The sequence below is a fragment of the Ostrea edulis genome, chromosome 7, assembly GCF_947568905.1.
Source record: "Ostrea edulis chromosome 7, xbOstEdul1.1, whole genome shotgun sequence".
Lineage (NCBI taxonomy): Eukaryota > Metazoa > Mollusca > Bivalvia > Ostreida > Ostreidae > Ostrea > Ostrea edulis.
In genome coordinates this window covers 68,106,735-68,124,019 of record NC_079170.1, presented here as the reverse complement: position 1 = coordinate 68,124,019, position 17,285 = coordinate 68,106,735, and the positions used below count along the sequence as shown (strand labels likewise).

The window sequence follows — 17,285 nt, the reverse complement described above, 5'->3', positions numbered from 1 at the left end:
CCGACAAAATCCAAGGGCCTTTAATTTACTCAAAAATAAAAAAGCATTTTCCACATGCTCATCCTCAATTCTAGTGTACGTAGTCTGTAAAATAACAAGTCCTAACCTAAAAACTGCGGGAGGAGTTACATGGTCAAACGAAATGTCCCTCCATATAATATCGAATTTGAATTAAAGGGAAAAAACTCTAGTAAGATAGGTCGACTTCGATCAAAACTGCAACATCTAAAACAACCAACCTGAAAGCTACACAACCAGCGTAAGCAACATAGAAACAGAAAACTCCGAAAACACGGATTGACTTAGAGAAATGAAAATAGAAATAAAAAAACTCCGAAAACACGGATCGAGGTAGAAAAGTGAAAATAGAAACAGTAAACTTCGAAAATACGGATTGAAGTAGACAAATGAAAATAGACCCCCCCTCCCGAAAACACGGATTGACGTAGAGAAAGAAAATAGAAATAAGAAAACCCGAAAACACGGATTGAGGTAGAAAAGTGAAAATAGAAACAGTAAACTTCGAAAATACGGATTAACGTAGAGAAATGAAAATAGAAATAAAAAATCCCGAAAACAGAGGTAGCTGATCGTCTAATCTTTCGGCGGGTGTGTAAAATGAAAATACGTTTGTATTCTTGATTTGATTGAAAATATACAAAGTATTTGGACATACAAATGTTTGAATTAAAAAAAAAATGGCAACTGCTAAATTTTTAGTGCCAGAAATAATTGTCGTTTGAAAAATATTTTGTGACACTAATACTGAAGTTATAGCGTAAACACACTCCACTAAAAAATACCCAAACACAACAAAAAATACATGTGTGTTAAAACAACTTGTGTGGTATGGAGAGAGCTCTGTCATAGCAAGGAAGCATACATTTACAAAGAAAGATAGACCAATACAATAAAACATAAATACTACTTTACAATTACAATAATTACAACACCGTCTTACAATAATCACAATAATTACAATACTGTCTTACAATAATTACAATACTGTCTTACAATAATTACAATACCATTACAAGACCGTCATACAATAATTACAATACCGTCATACAATAATTACAATACTGTCTTACAATAATTACAATACTGTCTTACAATAATTACAATACTGTCTTACAATAATTACAATACTGTCTTACAATAATCATTATACCAAATTATGAGAGTACAGTGGTACAATCATTACATTATACCATTAAAGCAGTTCATATACCGAGAAGTGATTTAACGTGGTGAATTTTAAAACTAATAAAGCACGTGTATATGTTTGTATAGCAACACAGTATTTAATGGTTGATTCTGATGTTGACTCAGTTATTGGTTTAGTTTTCTAAATATTCAGGGTAGAATATGAAAAAAATAAAGCTTGCACAATTTTTTGTAATAAAATCCTGTTTGAAAATAGGTAAAATCAGTCATTTTCGTTTTTGAGACCCTTTGCATTTCTATTCGTGAAAGTTGAAAATAATGAACAGTGATCAATCTCATAACTCCCATAAAGGTGAAGATAACGAACAGTGATCAATCTCATAACTCCCATAAACAATACAAAATAAAGAGTGCATTTTGCAACATAAAGAAATCTTTATTTCCATCTCTTTTGCAACATGCCGAAAACCCTTTTAGTGCAGACAAACGACACCATAATGAAAATACCCTGTGACGCATTTAAAACTATAAATATATATTGCAAAACATCCAGTTTAACCCAATGATTCACAAAACCAACCAACCATAGGCATCCAGTCAAGCATGACAACTTTACAAGAACTTTACTTCTGCTGAATTGGGAGCTAGCTGACTGTATCTTCCGATGTCGTCCGATGCGACAGCAAACGATAACAAACAATGCTACATTTTTTATCGTCACTAGATAAGCCGGTGCTGTGAAAGTGATGAAAACCATGAGCGGGTATGATATATAGCACAAATCCAGACCATAACCATATTCTTTTCCACTTGATGAAACCAAAGAATATACGATGTTAGTTGAAATGAAAAGGAATGGACTTCCAAATGCATAGAAGCAGTACTTCAGTAGTCTCTTTGTACTGTTCATGGTAGTCCCAGTTGCGAAGCGACCAAACTTTAGAAACATTTGAATTGAACATGCACTCATCCAGGAAAAACTTAGCAACCAAAAATAGTGAATAAAAAGCCCTATTATTTTACACGGCAATGGGAAATCATTCTGTGTCATCCCAAACTGGAAGGTTAGCTGAGCAAGTAAGAGTGAAGCCGACAGAAACATGCTACTTTTTCCTGGTAAGGTTCGTAATTCTGGACACAGGAAGTGAATTACGAGCGTTATTATGAGACATAGAGCTGATAGACACATCAACACTAGAGACAACACCCCTTCCGGTGTGTATTGGTACACCCAAATATGTTTTCTCGCTGTTTTCTGGAAATTCCTATCTAATATTGCGAAATAGTCTTCCATGCATACCTGTATCGAATTTCCCTGGTGATAGACCAAAGAATCAAAACATACGTTGAAGTGCGTTAGGCACATCTGGTATTTATCGTTGAAAAACACCTCACTTTTGTCAAGAACAACCATAGGACAAAATATTGTTTTCGCGAAAGTGTATTTTAAATATTCAAGTCTTCTGCGAATTATATATATAGTTTCCTTTACCCTTGTAAACCTCTGGTGATTCAAATAATCAGATGCAGATTGGAAATGGAAGTTGTAATGAAAAGGGTGCATTGTCTTTGTTTTTTCTACCGTGTTTTCGTCTGATAAATTTCGACCATGGAAAACCGAAATTAATGTTGAAATATACTCTTTTAAATCCACTTTAGAAGATAGAAAAGTGACAACATTTGCACGATATAGTAGTGAGCTATTTTCATGTTGGTCAATGCTAATATATTCCACTTCTGCTAATTTAGGCAATGAAAAATGTTTTATAATCAATAGATTTAACCATGCCAAGCCACTGTAGAAATAATGATTGCTAGTTCCATGTTCTCTCTGCAGTTTGATGACAAGAGTGGCCGTGATCTTCATGTAGGTATCGGTATTTACGACGTGACACTCCCCATTCCTGTACACGAAATGTTTGAAGCACCTTACTTCCCTTGATAGGTTCTGAAAAGAAATCGCTCTCGTCAGCTGTTTATATTTTTTTGTTTACGTGATATGATGTTTATGATATTGTATCCACATGCAAAAAAATGAATTCATCGCATAACATGCATGTGTCTAAGTATACAATACCTTGTAATCATCGAACACTTTGTACTTTATGCCTGGTTCTCTCGTTTTAGTCGCTGAAATTGTGGTCACTCTCGGTGACGTAGTCTGTTTATTTAAAGATAGAGTTGTCGGTATTTTCGATGATAAAGTCCTTTTACTTGATGGAGTCCGTGTACTGGATGTTGAGATTATTCTCGGTGAATTCTGTGAACTTGGTAACGATGGAAGAGGAGTAATCGATACTGGTATTGATAATGAATGAGGTATACCTAATGTAGTTGATAGTTGGGGCGGATATGGTGAAGTTGATGCGGGTGTACTTCGTTGTGGTTGATATCGTGTAGTGGGTGGTGGTGTAGTTAAATATTGTGTAGCTGATGGTGTTGATGGGTATGGTGCCAGTGGTAGTGTACTTGGTGATGTACTTGGTGGTGGTAGGTATGGTGTAGTTGATAGTGGTGTTGTTGGTGGTGTACTTGATTGCGGTGGTGTGTATGGTGCAGTGAATAACGGTGGGTATGGTGTAGCTGATGGTGGTGGTGGTGGTGACGGTGCGTATGGTGTCGTTGATGGTGGTGTGCTTGGTGGTGGTGATGGATATAGTGGTGGCGGTGGATATGGTGACGTTGATGATGGTGTGCTTGGTGCCGGTGATGGATATGGTGGCGGTGATGTATATAGTGGTGGTGATGGATATGTTTGTGCGTGTGGTGTTGTTGTTGGCAGTGGGTATGGTGTAGTTAATGGTGGTGGGTATGGTGTAGTTGATGGTGGTGGGTATGGTGTGACATATTCTGTCCTCACTGGTCTTTCTGGTATATTATCAGATTCTTCAACCTCTTTCTGACGGCAATCAGAACCACCAACCAGAAAACCAATTGATAGAGGGCAAAAAGTTACTGATGGTACCCAAGGGCTTGATAATGGTGTTGGCGTTTGTGTTGCCGGTATTGTAATTTTTGGTTTTGGGGTCAATGTTCTTCCTGCTGAAGATGAAAAGGGAAGGATTTGTGCAATCGACGATGTAGGGGAAGTTGTCGATGTAGGAAGGGGTGACGACGCAGGGAGATGTGTCATTGTAGGAGGGGGTGACGACGCAGGGAGAGGTGTCATTGTAGGAGGGGGTGACAACGCAGGGGGAGGTGTCATTGTAGGAGGGGGTGACAACGCAGGGGGAGGTGTCGTTGTAGGAGGGGGTGACGACGCAGGGGGAGATGTCATTGTAGGAGGGAGTGACGACGCAGGGGGAGCTGTCGATGTAGGAGGGGGTGACGACGCAGGGGGAGATGTCATTGTAGGAGGGGGTGACGACGCAGGGGGAGATGTCGATGTAGGAGGGGGTGACGACGCAGGGAGATGTGTTGTTGTAGGAGGGGTTGACGACGCAGGGAGATGTGTCATTGTAGGAGGGGGTGACGACGCAGGGAGATGTGTTGTTGTAGGAGGGGGTGATGACATAGGGAGATGTGTCATTGTAGGAGGGGGTGACGACGCAGGGAGATGTGTTGTTGTAGGAGGGGGTGACGACGCAGGTGGAGGTGTCATTGTAGGAGAGGGTGACGACGCAGGGAGATGTGTTGTTGTAGGAGGGGGTGACGACGCAGGGGGAGATGTCATTGTAGGAGGGGGTGACGACGCAGGGGGAGGTGTCATTGTAAGAGGGGGTGACGACGCAGGGGGAGGTGTCATTGTAAGAGGGGGTGACGATGCAGGGGGAGGTGTCATTGTAGGAGGGGGTGACGACGCAGGGAGATGTGTTGTTGTAGGAGGGGGTGACGACGCAGGGAGATGTGTTGTTGTAGGAGGGGGTGACAACACAGGGGGAGATGTCATTGTAGGAGGGGGTGTTGACGTTTGTAAAGAAGGGTTTTGTGTTGGAGTATCAAACTTTGTTGTTGTCCTATCTACGTCTTCCTCATCTGGAACAAAGGTTGTCAGATCCGCCAACGATGCGGTACGTTGTTTGCGTGATTGTTGGGTCTGGTTGAGCCGTGTTATTGTACTTGTTTCTGAGGCTAATTGAAATTTTGATTGAAGATTACCTCCGGGTTTTTCGGTTTCCTTTAAAAAGAAGAAAAAGGAATTCAATTACACGAGTCACTATAACAAAGAATTTTAGAACACATGTAAATCATTTCATTATGAAACATGTTTGTGACATGTTTTTTTTTAGAACGATGGACCTAAGTTGTTTCCACAATAGAGATTGTACTCAAATCTTTATTAAGGTAGAGTATTTTTCGATAAGTTACAATCAATGAAAAATAGTGGATTTTACAATATAACTGTGCTCAAAATTAATATCCTTCGGCTGTTGTTGATTGATACGGAGTTTAGTCCGGTGCACGTATTCCTCATACCCCCCTGTTCGTTATCTTCACTATTCTTCAATAAGAATATTCGTGCTACAAACGCTTTATAGAAGTAAAATTTTGATTTCGAAAGAGCTAGAATTTCTTTTATTTCGTTTTACATACGTGCAACATTTTGATTCGTGGCATATGTGCGCAAAATACAAATAAAATTCGCCTTTGATGTGTTCTTACGGGTTGACTGATACATTGTTTATGCGGACCATCGGTTAGTGTCAAACATAGTCTGAGGAAGTAGAAAGCAATATAGCAACCATTAATGATATAAAATTCACTAATGATAAAATTTCCATTAATTAATGCAATTGCGTTTGCCAATGCAAAAACTTACAGCATTAGAGGATAGGAGTGTCGTTTGTCCATAATGAAAATCAATTCTCATTTTTTATTATTAGTGGACGACACTGTGCATATTTTCCATTTCCAATTTTATCATTAATGGTAAAATGTCCTGTAATGAAAATGTTAATCATGAATGAATAATATCTCATTCATGGTTATGATGGTGCATCATTAATGATATAAGTTTTTGCATTAACGAAGGCAAATTGTATCCGTTAATGAAACATTTATCATTAGTGGACTTTATATCATTAGTGGTTGCTACAAGCAAGATCATATTGCAACATCTTTTTTTATCTCTAACTGCTGAGGTGCGAGCAGAGTTTGGCATTTCATTTATAACGAGGAATATAAAGTGTTGAAAAGTCTTGCATTTCAATGTTATTGATTTGGTAAAGGTCTTGTGATCTCAAATGTACTAAATGTTCTTTGGGGCTTTTGAGAATCCGCATTCAATCTTCAGCAATTCGTGTATATGTTTTAAAGTCTCTCCTTTAAAGTAACGAATATTTCTTTGAGGAGCAAAGTTAAAGGATTTCCTGGATCAAGCAATGTAATTCTGTTGGTAAGGGTTCATGTTAAGATTTGGAACCCAGTATATGTAAGGTAACTCATCTTTATTCGTCCCATTTATGTTTGAGTGTTTTTAAAAACTGATAAGTGAGTTTCAAGAGATTCGTCATTTGAAAGGGAACTTGAAGTATAAGTAGAATTACTAAATTTGGACTTAATTCCATGTTCGTTTAAAATATACAGGTAATTGCAATAACGAGCCTTATATACAAAGACAATTGTTGTTACAAGCTACAACCAACCATTTGATAATGAAAAGGTGAAGATAACGAACAGTGATCAATCCCTTAACTCCTATAAAGGTGAAGATAACGAACACTGATCAATCCCATAACTCCTATAAAGGTGAAGATAACGAACAGTGATCAATCTAATAACTCCTTTAAAGGTGAAGATAACGAACAGTGATCAATCCCTTAACTCCTATAAAGGTGAAGATAACGAACACTGATCAATCCCATAACTCCTATAAAGGTGAAGATAACGAACAGTGATCAATCTAATAACTCCTTTAAAGGTGAAGATAACGAACAGTGATCAATCTCATAACTCTTATAAAGGTGAAGATAACGAACACTGATCAATATCGCAACTCCTATAAGGACTACAAAACAAATTTTGTCAAACAGGGACCCCTGTACATACTAGAGGAGGAGTAAGTATCCCCTGTCGACCGGTCACATCCGCCGTGAGCCCTATATGCTGATAAGATAAACGGTGGGATCATAATTATCATTATTATATTACCCTTTCAACTAGACCGTTTATCGATACAATGACAGGCGCTAACATTGCCAGCCACACTAGGTTCATTTTTATCCTTGCTGTCTGGACGTTTCCGGTGTCTTTGAAACGTAGCATCTGTAAGACAAACAAAATATATTTTCACATTTTAGTATAACTATTTAACATTAAAATAGGAAGATGAAAATAACGAACAGTGAAGATAATGAACAATCTCATAACTCCTTACAACAAAGACAATGTTGCTACCAATCATTTAATAATGAGAAGGTGAAGATAACGAACAGTGATACATCTTATAAAGTTACTATAAGCAATACAAAATAGATAGTTGGGCAAACACGGACCCCTGGACACAGCACAGAAGGTGAAGATAAAGAACAATGATCAATCTCATAACTACTATAAGGATTATAAGATTGGGCAAAAATGGACATCAGAGGTGGGATCAGGGGCCTAGGTGGAGCAAGCATCCCCTGTCGACGGGTTACAAAGGCCGTGAGCCCTATGCAAGGTGAAGACAACGAACAGTGATCAATCTCATAACTCCTACAAGCAATACAAAATAGATAGTTGGGCAAACACGGACCCCTGGACATACCAGAGGTGAGTTCAGGTGCCTAGGAGGAGTAAGCATCCCCTTTCGACCGGTCACACCCGCCGTGAGCCCTATATTCTGATTAGGTAAACGGAGTTATCCGTAGTTAAAATCAGTGTGCCAAGAACGGCATAATAATCGGTATGAAACACGTCAGACAATATTTCACCCAATGATAGGTTGTATTGACGAACTTAATCGTTATAACTACCATAGAATTTGCAAAATGCTGACTTCAATCGAGACTGTTGAAACCCCTGTACCATCAACTTGTTTGCCAGTAGCTTGCCTCGATTTAAAAACTGATCATAAGCAGAACAAATTCTAGTGTATTAAATCAGTTTAGAGATATAAACACCATATGCAGGTAATAATGGAATATTGCTACATAGATATGGGACCTTGACGATGGAGAAGCTGCAATAATCCAATTTGTCATACTGTTGAGTTTTCAGTTTGCTATTAAAGTCTACATTGAATATAATATCTAAGTATGAAACATAAGTGGACGACTCTGTGGTGTCTTTTATTTCGAGCTCACAGGGATATATCGAATGCACATATGAATGAATGTTTTTATTGTTAATATACATTACGTCGTCTATATAACTAAATGTCGAATTGAAGGCCACAGCAAGAGAATGTTTCTTCTCATGTAGAAGGTTTTGAATAAATTCTACTTTATATGAATATAGAAACAGGTCAGCTAACAAAAGAACACAATTGGTGCATATGGGATTTCCAACAGACTGTTCGAAGACCTGATCACCAAAGACCACGAAGATATTGTCAATGAGGAACTCTAGCATATTTTCATTTCAACTTCAGAGTAATTGTGGGTGGAATCATAATGGTGTTTAACAAAGTAAGTTTTTGGTTGACTGATCACTAGATATGAATATTTCCGTTTTCCATTTTTGTTGAAGAAGCAACTGTCTATGCTGTCAAAAAATCTAGTCTTTAATTTGTCGTGAGGAATGGTCGTGTAAATTGATGAAAAGTAATACGTTTTGTTGGTATTGATTTGGGAAAGGTTTTGCGATTTCAAGTTTATTAAAAGTTCTTTAGAATGTTTTAGAATCCACATTTGATTAACACCACTTCTAGCATATGTAGTTGCACAGTACATGTAAGTTTGAAGTTTCTCCTTCACAGCTGTTAATATTTTCGTGAAAAGCAAAGATAGGGACTTGGTAGAGCACTTACTGGAACCAGCAATGTATTTCTGTAAGGGTTCTTATGTAGTTTAGGAATCCAGTATAGGTACGGTAACTCATTCATTCGACTCATTGACTGGGATATGAAATGTGTCTAAAACTGATGCATGGTTTTGAAGAATTTCATCTTTTGAAAGGGCAGTTGGAGCATAAGTACGATTACCAAAAGTGGAATTAATACCAAGTTCGTTTAAAATTGAGTTGCAACAATGAGCCTTACAAACAAAAACAATGTTGTTACAACCTTTGTCAGCTGGAACCAAAATATATTCGTCATACAACCTATCTAATTCTTTGTTGTCACAGTACACTGCATTGAGCACTACATGCATGTTTGCAAAGTTTTGAAACACATGCAACTAAACATCCAGTGTTTTCGGATCATATTGTGCTTGTTAGCCATGGATTATATGCTATCGACATTGATAAATGATGCATAGATATATCAGTTAAGCTTTAATAGTGAATGTTTCACCAAAACCTAAACGATGACCCAACAATCAAGTGCTTTGAACTTTTCAGAAGAAACATCCCTGTCACTTTGTTACAAAGTATCAGTTAATAGTAGGTGTGTTTAACTGCTTCGAATTCTTCTAAATTTTTATTCATTAGGGAAATAAGCATAGTATTCAACCATGTTTATTTTGTGCTGAGAGCTCAGTTCATGGTTTTTGTGAAAAAACAGTATACAAACTTTTGTTATTCTATGTTTTGCAGTTTTAATCATCGTTCCCATTAAGAGCATCTAGACATTTTGAATATTCCATTGTCTTATGTTAAATTCAACTATTTTCGAAACATTTTATTAAATATTTTTGTCAAACAAGAGAGTGTATTTGCATTGGATGTGATTGTCTATTGAATATTGACAAGATGTAATGGAACCCTTGTTTAATTGCATCATCAGAATTTAAAAAGCAAGTAATAAATGAAATGACACCAAGTTATGATACTAATGATACATACTTTAAACATGTTCAATCTTATTTTTTTTATATATCTATTTTATCAGAAAGTTTGAGAGAAAAAAGTAGGCACATTTACACCATAACAAATAGTGAAAATGTTCAATGTTATATACATTTTTATTAACTTACTGAATTTCAAAGAATATATTTATGACAGATGTCAGATCTCTCTTAAGTTATCATCTTTCTTACCAACATGCACTCAAAATTAAAAAAAAAAAATCATAATGCTAATGCCTAATTCTACAATTGTTTGGGATACAAAAACACACACACATTTAAGATTCAACCATCAACGAAATCAATATCATGATCAATATGTGAGACAGCCTGGAAAGGGGGAAGTGAAACGGACGGAATTTTGTGCTTCATTTCTTCCCTTAACTTCACCAAATGTCATTGAACAGTTGCATCATTTCTCCATTCATGTATGATAAACTTACGATGAACTTAAAGAAAACACAATGTATGTTGATTGGCACTGCACAAAAACTCTCAAAGTGTAGAAAAATGTGAATCAAAGTAGGGGATATTGTTTTAGATACTGTTAAAACGGCCAAACTTCTTGGTGTACAAATAGATGAATGTCTAACCTGGTCTGTACATATTGATTCTTTATGCAAGAAACTTTCACAGAAAATAGGCATTTTACGTCGTCTGCAAACTTTTATGTCAAATGCAGCATTATTGAAAATTTATAACACTCTTATATTTCCTCATTTTAGTTATTGTTGCACAGTTTGGTGCTCAGCCAAAAACAGGGTTTTCATTGACATACTTTATAAATTACAGAAAAGGGCAGCCAGAATTATATTGAAGGTGAAAGTAACTCAGATTTCTACAGCTGATATTTTAGTGTTCTTTAAATGGATGCCTGTTCATAATTATTTTGTATATAGAAAACTTGTGCTTGCTTTTAAGGTTCTTAATAACATGACACCAGAATATATGAACGTTTTTAGTTTTGTCAGCCAAGTTAGTTCCAGAACAATAAGAAGTATCGATAGTGGCATTTCATATTTACCAAAAGTTAGAACTGAATATAATAAATAGTCTTTAAAGGTATCCTCCACACTTTTATGGAATCAGTTGCCCGAGTCTGTCAGAAGCTGTGGTTCTATTACATCTTTTAAATCAGCATATTTGCAGCATTACTACTCAAATAAGTGATATATAGATATGAAGTATATGTTTATATTTTCCCCCAGTGATATCGTGTGTATATTTTATGTACATATTTTATATTATGTTATCTATTTTTCTATTCTCTCATTTATCTGTCTGTGAATATGTTTTATACAGGACCACAATGTAAACTAGTCATTTGTACTAATTGTGATATCCTGTCTAAATAAAGAATTTATTATTATTATTATTATTATATTTATTGAAGACAACTTCAAAAAGCATCCTAATTTTATTTATAATCAATATGTATGAAGAGACTAATACGGAAATGATATTTCAAAGATAAATCCCTCTAATGGATTGTTGTAAACTAATATGCTATTGCTACAAATATATCTTTTTTGTCTATCGGCATTTATTTGGTTAGAATTTTACAAACCCCTACATTCCAACCTAAACCAGTGAATAGTGGGTATTTTATAGGTAAGTAAATTCAAATGTATCCAACTCACAAAAGAAGGAAGAAAGGAGAACAGGACAGCAAGATAAAAATGCCTCACAATACTCTGGCTTATACGAAAGTCTATTTTTGCAGCACATATACTAGTGGCAGTAGTAGATCAAGTTTAAGCATTTTAATATCATAAAGTTTGACATCAGGAATTTCCTATGAATTAATGGACAACTTCATAACATCTTTAATGATTGCGATCCTTACGGTACAAATCTTAATGCACCAGATGCTCATTTAGACAAATAATGTATCTTCAGTGATGCTCAAGTCGAAATATTGGAAATCCGAAATAACAATAAACTTATAAGAACTAAAAAAAAATAGTGCCAAAGACTGGAGTCAAATTCAAAGTCAAATACATGTATTTTATCAACATCAACAGGATTGCTATTGAATGACATTGGTATTTATTTATGATTGATTTTATTTGTGTACATGCAAGGTGAAGATAATCCTTCTCTCTTGAAGTTGGTTTGGACTTTGAAATACCATGGATGAAACAGATGCAGGTTGAAAAACCTCTGTTTTTACCATTATTTATTGATTGATTAAATATTGTTTTACGTCCCTCTCGAGAATATTTCACTCATATGGAGACGTCCCATATTGAGGCAAACTAATGTATGGAAGCTTTGGAGAAGTCTCATATAGTTTAAAATGTTTACCAGTGGTGGATCCAAGATTTGTCAAAAGGGAATGCAATAGGCTGGGGACTCCAGGGTTCTGATGCTTTTTTTTGGTTACTTTTATGTGTCATTTTAAGAATTCTTTATGAATAATAAAATCAATAAATAACAACAAATATTTAATTTGTTTATCTCGACGCACTTGTTTGTATGTATAATGTCAAATCTTATACTTTTTCTCTACTCCTGTTATTATTTTTTGGTCACAAAAAGGGGATGTGCAAAGCCCCATCTAAATCCGCCACTGTTTACATTGCTATAATTTATACCAATGCTGTTACATGTATATGAGAACATGTTCCAGAGAGTGTATTGAACAAAATTATTCATAATTTCATTATATACCAAGTAGTATAATCGTTGCTATTCGTATTTAACAGAATAGTTAAATGCAAACACCTGCAATCTATTATGGGGCCACAATTACTATAAATGTGTATAGCTGAGATTGATTACTGTTCGTTATCTTCACCTCGCACAGATCTCACTAGTCAAAAGAGAGGAATCCGGGTAAACTCATTTTGATATTCAAATCAGAACAAGACTGCAGTCTGCAAGTGGTTGATCATCAACTTATCGAATTTATCGAGACGGTGACTGTTTGGTTTATTACGATATGTTAACAGACTCCTATCAATCTACTGACCAAGGAATGTAATTATTGATTAAGTGTATGAAAAGACAAAAGCAATGACAATTTCAAATGTAATATTAACCCCGAGTGAGGATTGTCATCCTAACGCGAGGTCTAGCGTTTTGGTGTGAGTTTTACGTTTCTGTGAATGGAATGAAATAATTTGAAAGACTAAAAAAAACAATGAATGCAAGGTGAAGATAACGAACAGTGATCAATCTTATAACTCCTACAAGCAATACAAAATAGATAGTTGGGCAAACACGGACCCCTGGACACACCAGAGGTGGGATCAGGTGCCTAGGAGGAGTAAGCATCCCCTGTTGACCGGTCACACCCGCCGTGAGCCCCATATCCTGATCAGGTAAACGGAGTTATCCGCAGTCAAAATCAGTGTGCCAAGAACGGCTTAACAATCGGTATGAAACACGTCAGACAGCATTTGACCTAATGCGAGGTTGTATTGACTAACTAGATCATTATAACGACCATAGAATTTGCGAAATGCTGACTTCAATCGAGACTGTTGAAATCCCTGTACCAATAGAATCAACACTCTCCTTCACACGATATAAAATTATGATAAACTTAAAGTAATCTAACAAAAGTTCAACCTGGATTATCTCGAAAGTGTTTGCAATCGCCGCAGGCCATTGTTTACGTTCTTTGTCAGAGTCCCCATTGTTGCTATGACGTAACCATGGTGGGCGGGGTTTATGCTGCGGCAGGGGATCAGTATATTGAAATGCTTAATTATTAGAAATTAAATTCTCCAGTTCCAAATAAATCGATTCTTTCATTAGTTCTTACATTTTGTAAGCTACAAGTATACATAGATCTATATATGCCATAAATAAAAACAAACTCTGCTTATGAATATTTAGATATTAAGTATTAATTGAATGTATATTTAAAATTGATTAAAAGTGCCTTAATATGCAATACAATAACAATGATAATAACTAATAAGATATCGGTATGATTCAATGTATAAACTTTAAGTGGTGTATAACATTTTCATAATTTGAAAACCTGACGAATTTGCTCGACTATGCTTTTAACAAACTCAGGAATTTGTTCCCATTGAATGAAAGGTGAAGATAACGAACAGTGATCAATCTCATAACTCCTATAATGGAATTAATTACGTGTAATGTCAAACTAGAATTCTAGGACATAAAATTCCATGTTGGAACTGTCATGTGATTGACGTTCTTATAACATATAAGCACGACTTAGGAAGATCGGTAACAGAGTCGAAATATTTCAAGATAGATTGTAGAGTATACATAGATGTATGAAAATATATTCGCAGATCCGACACTTTAAGAAAGTAGGGTGTTGTTGGGTTTTCGTGCGCTTATATATATAAATAAACAAATATATATATATATATATATATATATATATATATATATATATATATATATATATATAATAAAAGAAAAAACAGAATTGGTACAGTTTGAAAATGTTGTACAGAAAAAAAATCCCAAAATTATCAGATCATCATTAATACATGATACAAAAAAGAACTTACCACGTTTATCATATGCACTATGTAATGGATGGTTATTTTCCGATGTACCCTTTTAACTCACCCGAAAATGGAAATTATCGAAGAAATCTTGTAAATCGTATTTCATTGGCTGACTCTTTCTTTGGTTCTGTACAACCACATTGTCCTGTTTCTCTGCAAGAGGTATTTGAATTGTAAGTGTCCTTTTATTCCCACGCCACGTCGTTTGAATTATTCACGAGTTTACAAATAGAAGCTATCAATCATGTACATCAGTCGTATTTCCGTGTTTAAAAACATTTTGGTTCTACAGAATTGTAGTTTTCTAGGACTCTTTTATGTAACAGGTGCACGAAATTTATAAGTTTTGGATGTTGTGTATTTTGCAGTATTTTGAAAATGATTGCGCAAGTAACTTGGGTGATAGCTGCTTTCGTTTTGAAGGAAGTAGAGTCAAATGGAGTCATATTTGTTACGTCATCTACGACAGATGAATTCCAAGATAAATTAGAAGACCAAGGCAAAAGATTGGAGACGGAAAGAAATGATAATCCCAGGATATTTGACAGTTTTGCGGTGAGTATAAAACTATGTTCCTGAACATAATGGTTAATCAAAATTCATAAGTTTGTTAGATATTTAAGCAAAGAGGAAATTTAAGCATATACTTTTATGTTCAGTTCTTGTACTTTCAAATTTAAATCCAATGAATTCAAACGTAGATAATTTAAAGATTTTAGATTAGAAAATTACCGATAGTTTCTGTTTCAGTCGATATACAGAGAAATTTACTGTCCGCAAAACATGGTGCACCAGGGCAACGGTTGTACATGGAATGTTTCGGATGATAGCTCTATAAAACCTATCGCCTACGGCTCCTTCACATTGGTTGGAACCGCTAATTATACGGATACAGACGGACTCCAAGATGGGTTCTCTGCCTGGATGGAATATATTCTGTTTACACATTTAGTGAATGAGAAATTCTCCACTAAAATTTGCGAGCTGACTTTTTATAAAGAATCCAACCACATATTCAAATTCGTTATCGTGTTAGAATATATGAGGGGACAGTTAGAAGAATATATAAACGAGATAGCCACAAATCTGCACGGCAAGATGTTTTCTTTTATACACAGGGAACCTGCTACAAAATATGTAATTCGATTCGAGTCAAACTTGTACACGAATACCCTTGACAAGTTGTACTTGTCTCGTTATAGGTCTTGTGGAACAAAGAACATTACTGAAATATTACTCACGAAAACGTCTGTCTGTCCGTATTTGGTTTTCAGTTATACAGAGGTTTATCAAAAAGATTCTCAGTTGTGTTTGAAGGAATTGGGTGTATGTTTTGACTCAATGTTCTCCACAGTCAATGGAAGCATGGTGACTGTCTGCATGGAGAACTATTTCTCATCTCTGAATAAACTTCCTTCTTCAAATTCTTCAACGGCGACATCATCAATCTTATCTGATCAGTTTTCATGCAGGAATGGAAATATATACTCCTTGGTAGCTTCATCTGTATCTGTATTCTGTTTGTTGATTTCTTTCCTTTTTTATTTGAGATTTCACTCGACACAATCCGTTCCAATCAGAAGTGTTAAATACCTGTCCCTATTGATATCAATCGCGGAAGCACTGGGTGAAATCAGACACGTCTATGACGCATGCTCACTGCCACACACGGTCGTCAGATTTACAAATCATTACTTTTGTGTACTGGTTCATGTTTGCATGAATTTTTCATCGCTTGTGATATGTCTGGTACTTCACAATACACGAAAAAGAGGCTTTACATTTAGATATGAAAAATTCAAGGCATATATTTCCTGCGTCATTATCTTGTCAGCAATTCCCGTTGTTATAAACATGCTGCTACACTTTTTTCAATCCGATAAGGAAATGCCACGTGGTAATTTAATCTCTTGTGAAATGGATAATTTTACTCTGGAATTGTATACCTTCATTGCTCCAATCAGCGTTCTCACTGTAGCTAGCATAATGTTCCATATCAAGGCCATGCAACTTGGGAACTCATTGCAAAATACTAGTTGTGTTTCTAGATATGTTGAGTTCACAAGAAATTTTGCTCTTCTCTCGTTATTCCTAGGAGTAGGCTGGACCATGGATGTGGTCAATAGAGGAACCAATTGCAGTCTGGGAAATGTTGCTCTTCTCGCTTTGAATGGGATGATTGGTTTTTTATTTTTGTTGTTGTTTGTGAGGATCGATTTCTTTACGTTCTGGTCAAAACATCTGCAATCGGATTCTAAGATATTGAAGGAAGAACGTTTGCAGAAGCAAGTTGATTTTTCAAAACTTTCGCTAAGGGCAAATTTCTCTGGTGAGGGAAGGTGTCTTGATGTGAATAAAATAGAAACAAAATCAAATGAAAAACGTTGAAAGAAAAGGGGTTTTTCATTTACATCTGAACACTATAACGTAAATTTTTGAAATGATTTCATGTTTATATACATAGTCGGAGATAATATAATCAGAATGGCAATAAGTAAGCATTGATAAAAACTGCACATTGTGAACTAGAAATTTCTCTAAGATTGCAGGTTCTTGTAACTCCTTATTCAGTGAATCGATCCTTCATATCGGCTTACATATATACCTGTGTATTTACGTAAGCAGACACATAATAGAAAATCCTCCATTTTTATGTAATGTTGTGAACACGGCATCTATGTGAACATGGTATTTTTGTGAACATTATATTTTTGTGAACATTATATTTTGTTAACATGTTTTATAT

At 35.7% G+C, this 17,285-nt stretch overlaps 1 protein-coding gene across 1 annotated transcript; it reads right to left on the bottom strand.

The window, feature by feature from the left end:
* Nucleotides 1-3,229: 3,229 nt before the first annotated feature.
* LOC130048752 (uncharacterized) lies at nt 3,230-16,534 on the bottom strand. Its single transcript, XM_056145795.1, has 4 exons — nt 16,486-16,534; nt 14,601-14,692; nt 7,258-7,371; nt 3,230-5,284 (listed from the first exon to the last, which is right to left on the bottom strand). The coding sequence occupies exons 1-4, from the start codon at nt 16,532-16,534 to the stop codon at nt 3,230-3,232; spliced, it is 2,310 nt and encodes a 769-aa protein (XP_056001770.1).
* Nucleotides 16,535-17,285: the final 751 nt, after the last annotated feature.